Consider the following 5283-nt stretch of genomic DNA (forward strand, 5'->3'; position numbering starts at 1 on the left):
ACTCACTAGGTGCTTTATTGCGGGGCCTTACTTTACCTTCTCAGTGTTGTTATTTTCCCCATTTCCCTGCAGGAGAACCTGAGGCACAGGGAGATTCAATCACTCATCCAAGAACTAGGAAGTGTGGAGCAAGAACCGTAACCTAGGCAGCAGCCTGACTGTGGAGCCCAGGCTTGGAGTTACCACCGTGTGTGTGTGCGTGTGTGCACATGCACACCCTCAGCAGTGTGGGCTGCCCTGTGTGTGGGAGCTAAGAGAATACAGAGGCCATTGTTGAGAAGGACCCACTGCCCCGCTCAGGCTGCTATGCAGCAAAGGCAAGGGGTATCCAGCTCCTGGATCAGGACCAGAAGCCAACCCGATAATTCCAACTGCTGGGCAAGAATCAGGGTGGGTGTCAAGGATCTGGTGATTTCAATGGTTTTCTATCTCAAGAAAAATGATGCCTCGCATGGAGTGGAGCTGTGCTGTTTTGGAAACTTGCTATGAGGCTGGTAGTGAGTTTCCAAAGGAGACTTCATGAACAAGCAGAGTCTAAAACAACAAGCTGGGGGTTTCTTGGCTCCCTCCCGCCCTGTCTCTGGTCCTGCCCACTGCTATCGTCCCCACAGAGAAAATACTCTGGGCTGGCAGTGCAGTTGAATTTCCTTGCAGCCTGCACTGGATGCAAAAGGATCTCTCTTCTTGGGCGGGAAGTGGAGAGTGTTGAAAGCTTTGTTGGAGGTGGTTACAGCCCCTGGGATGTGAGCCAGCCAGTGGGCAGCTTCAGTGCCTTGGATATCATAGTGCAGGGTCTAGGCTGATGGCAACCATCTGGGTTTGTAGATTCCTCCCTTCATGCCACAGGTGAACATGGTTTCTAAACCACACTCTCCCATCCTAGGATGGCATGACGTGTGACTGCTTGTGCTCTGCTCCCCGACACAGACCAGCCCCTACAACATGCACTGAGAAAATTGTCCCAGCCTTGGTCCGCTACTAGTCCCTTATTTGGAAAGGCCACCCCCATCCCACCCCTCATTGGTATATGACCCACCTGGAGTGAAATAACTGCTGGACTGATTTCTAACAAAACCTCCCACCCCACCCTCTCTTAGAATTAGCCCTAGAAGAGCCCATCGCTCTGGGAAGCCACCTTTCCCTGAAGACCTTTGCCCTCTGGTCAGCCAAGGATTTGATCCAGAAGTGAGATTGGGGGAGCACAAGGATGAGGAGGATGGAGGACGGTGACAACGAACTTCCAGGCTGGCCCAGCCCCCAGCTCCCCATCCCTAGGAAGCCCTGAGCTTTACCTTCGTCCTTCTAGAAATGAGAGCCCCCACCTTTCCAATTTCCTCTTACACCTCTCCCATATTTCCCGCTCCCGCCTCTGCGTGACGACGTGGCGTGCATGCGGCCCATCTGGGGATCAGGGAATCCTATTGGGTATGCCAGCTTAATGAAATACTTGCAGTTTATTAAACACAGGCTTCCCTAAGCCCCGAGTGCCTGTGGGTATTTGAAAGCCCAAGGTAACCCTGAGCTACCACAAACGTAATTGTTACATGTGTCCCCGCATTCCTGGTGCAACCTCAAACTCCAGCTCTTAAGCAGCAGGCAAAATTAGCAACATAAAGTAACTCCTAGTCAGACAAGATGGGGAAATGTGGGGAAACACCGAGAGAGGCTCCCAAACCCCTCAGGGCCTCTAAAAGTATATGAAGTTCCTGTTACCTCGCAGAGCTGTAGAGGTGGAGGGCACTCCCCCCGGGCTGTTCGTGTTTGCAGAATCAGTTCAGGATTACCCGTCAGACATCGCTGGTCAATCTTACATGATGTAGCTTGAATATTTCAAGTCCTGTTTCAGCCGAGGCTTGCTCGGGGTGGCCAGCGGGGCTGGTGGAGAGCGCTGTCTGGGGGCTCCCTCTGGAGCTGCGTTTCTGTTGCTCTGCCAGGGCTTGGCTGCGAAGGGCCGTGGAGAAAGCCCAGGTGACCCGGAGCCTGCTGCCCTGAAGCTGGGGGAGGTCGTTCCTGGGGAACACCTTCCCATTCGTCGGTCTCCTCAGCCTGGGGCCTGTCAATCAGGGGCGAGGGGCTGAGATGGAAGCAGCAGACAAAGGCCTCCAGGGAGGTGCCTCCTTCAATGTGCACCACCATCTGGATGCCAGAGAAGGTGACCCTGTTGACGGTGCTCAGGGTAACCTGCTCCAGGAACCTCAACGTCAGCCCATTGACCCACACGCAGCTCTTGCGGCTCAGCGCCTTCAGGCTGAAGGTCAGCAGGGCGCTGCCCTTCTCCAGGTATGGCTCCAGCGACAGGTGCCGGCGGGAGAGGTGCGGGAGCTCCAGCCGGAGGTGGGCGTCTGGGCCCCGGCCCACCAGCAGCGGGCTGGTGTCATGCTGCAGCCGCTGTGGGACGTTGGCAAAGGCGGCCAGGCCCGGCGTGGGGTGGTGCAGGCTCACCCGCAGAACCGTGAGGGGCTTCTCCATGGACAGGAGCCTGGGAAGGACAGATCACAGAGCACAGGTGTGGTTGGAGTCATCAGACAGTCCTCTGTGACTCCCTGAGACCAGACATGCTTACTCACCGCAGGGACCTCCAGCCACCTCCAGCCAGCAGAGCCAGGCACCGAGCGTGGATGTGGTCACGCTGCTCCAGCCAGGCTGCAGCCATGGCCAGAGCCGGCGTGGAGGCTCAGGCCTGCTGGTTCTAGCCTCAGTTTTATCCCTAACACCCTCTGAGTGGGGCAAGCCACTCACTTTCTAAATTTTAGTTCTCTTTTCTGTGGCATAGGTATATTCATCCTTGTCTGGGCAAGGTCCAAGGCATCCCAGCTTGCATGGTGGTGTTTTGGTGGCCCAAATTCTGGGGACAATTTGGCCCTGCTTAGTGAGAAGGGAAGGAGAGAAGATAGGATCCACCTTCCTTGTATCTGAGTCACACAACAAATGCTTGCTGAGTCCTCCTCCGAGCCAGGCGCTGACCAGAGGCTGGGGATGAGCAGATGAACAGGAGTAGCAGCTGGGAGAGGAGAAGGGGCTTCTAGCTGTGGGTGTTATAGAGGGACACAGATGAGGGAAGCCCTCCCTGCTCCTGGGGGACCAGAAAGGCTGCCTGGAGACCCGAAGGAAAAACAAAAACAGCTAGCACATTCCAAGTGCTCCTGCAGGCGCAAATGCCGCTAGCCTCCCCTCCTCACTGTATGGGGGGAAGACAGATCCTGATACGGAGCTTGGAAAGAGCTGAACTCTCATGCAGAACTGATAGGGGCTCCAAGGAGGTCGAATGGCCACACCTGCCAGTGGGCAATGCACACATCACTTGTCCATCACCAGAAGTTTGTCCTTTAGGATCTCACTGGCACATGCAGGAAGGCTACTTATAACAGCCAGCTCTGTTCCTGCATGGACTTGAGGAACATAAACTCTCTGGCACATCCACCGACCCCATGTGGCCCAGGACCTGCTACCACCTTCAACAGGAACCACGGACTGAGTGGATCAGAATAACTAGTGATACACTTTCCCAGCACTACGCTTTTGCTTATGCTGTTTTCTCTACTGAGAATGCATCTTCCATCCCAAACTGTTCATCTTTAAAGGCTCGGTTCAAATGTGACCTCTTTCAGGAAGTTCTTTTCCTCTCTCTGCACTCAGACCCTTACAACAAGGAGATTTCCCCCGGGGCCCCTGCATTCAGTCCATTTCCCGCCACTTGTCAGTTATGTGGGTCCCTGTCCAGCCTTCCCTGTGCTTCCCTCCTCCTGTTGTCCCTGGGGGACAGAGCTGCTGCAATGCCCTGTGTCCCAGGGTGCAGTGCAAACAGGGTCTGGACACAGCAAGTGTCTGGGGGCACGCGTACCAATTGCCTAAATGAGAAGAGACTCATACATGTGAAAGTCGTGTGAAATCAAGTCCATACAGACCCCAAATGAGAGACTGGTGCTTAAAGGCTGTGGGACAGGCTCCAAGTCCTTCCAAACCCTGGACCTTCTGCCAAGCCTGTCTTTTGGGTAAAGTGATGGTGAGGACATTCCAATCTGGTAGTGAGTGGTAGGCCCCTCAGGACACCCCCCTTTCCCTAATGTGCACACACACATGTGCACACGTGCACGCACGCACACACACACACACACACACACACACACACACACACACGCCCTGTCCACATCCCACTTCTGGCCCCAGTCTGCGGAAAGCTTCTCCCTAAGGTGTGTGATGTAAGCCGGGTCCAGGACAGCTGAGCTTGGCATCCAAGTCCTCAGGCCTGACCAGAAACTCAGAGTTCACCTCTAGAAACCAAACTCCATTGCCCAGGGACCCTAAGAGAATCCCCCAGAAAGGAGTGTTCACCACTGCTCCTGTGACCTTACTCTCTGCTTTGCTAAGTACTCCAGAGCCGGGAGAACTCCCCCTGCCAGAGCAGAGCCCCTGAAGAGGACCTGCCTTTTCTCCAGGACCCCAGTTGTTCTGGGGAAGCAGAAACCCAGCTCTAGGGATGCCATCGCCTCTGGGATGAGTCGGGAGGAAGACACTCTGGGGTACATGCTAGGTGGCCCTGCTCCCAGCTGCACAAGGCCTTCTCCCCTCATTGTGAGTTCACATGCCTCTGGCCTCCACCTACCTTACTTCCAGGGGCACCTCTGGCTCTGATCCTGTAGCTGTGAGCTCTCGGGAGGGAGTGGGTCTGGGCTGGGGCGGATCTGAGGATGGTGATTATGGCTGTGGTTCCGGACGTGATACGTCAGAATGCTCATCTGTTTGGTGGCTTTCTTCTTTTTTCCCTTTAGGAAAGAAAATGGAAGTGTAATTTCCCATTGCAGAAGTGCAACCCCAATGCTGAGAGGTTGAGCAACCCCAGTCTGGGACTCCTGCTAGGAGAGGCCCTAATAGGAGTTTCCCTGCTGGGTTTCAGCTCTGCTAGTCTCTACTGCCTGGTCCCCAGGGGCCTGGAGAGCTATGTCCAAGGTATCAGCAGAGACCCTCTTCCCCGCTGCCTGTTGGGTGGGGGCAAAGGTATCACAGGCCTGTTAGAAAGGAGAGCTTTTTTAGATATAGGGCCATGAGGGGAGCCCCCACTACATGTGGGAGACAGTGATGGAGCCACTGCGGCTGGGCTGGGGGTGGCCAAGGGAGCTGTGGGCAACGTGGCAGACCACTGAGTGTGTCAGGAAGGGCAGGGTCTCAGGGGAAGGAGAGAACAGCTGCTCATGTAGGTTGGCCTCTCCTCCTATGCCCACCCCTGCAGGACTCTGCTGGCCTTTGATGGCCGCCTGGAAGAGACCAAGATGGATGCTTGCCCAG

At 55.3% G+C, this 5283-nt stretch overlaps 1 protein-coding gene across 1 annotated transcript; it reads right to left on the reverse strand.

Annotated features, from left to right (window-relative positions):
* Positions 1 to 1435: 1435 nt before the first annotated feature.
* Positions 1436 to 4753, reverse strand: TIFAB (TIFA inhibitor). Its single transcript, XM_010971644.3, has 2 exons — positions 4604 to 4753; positions 1436 to 2479 (listed from the first exon to the last, which is right to left on the reverse strand). Exon 2 carries the CDS (start codon positions 2467 to 2469, stop codon positions 1843 to 1845), a length of 627 nt encoding a protein of 208 aa, XP_010969946.1. The 5' UTR covers positions 2470 to 2479; positions 4604 to 4753; the 3' UTR covers positions 1436 to 1842.
* Between the last annotated feature and the right edge of the window lie 530 nt (positions 4754 to 5283).

The sequence above is a fragment of the Camelus bactrianus genome, chromosome 3, assembly GCF_048773025.1.
Source record: "Camelus bactrianus isolate YW-2024 breed Bactrian camel chromosome 3, ASM4877302v1, whole genome shotgun sequence".
Taxonomy (NCBI): Eukaryota; Metazoa; Chordata; class Mammalia; order Artiodactyla; family Camelidae; genus Camelus; species Camelus bactrianus.

Excerpts from the sequence above, each read along its gene's own strand:
- TIFAB (XM_010971644.3), bottom strand. The coding sequence starts at position 2,469 with ATGGAGAAGCCCCTCACGGTTCTGCGGGTGAGCCTGCACCACCCCACG.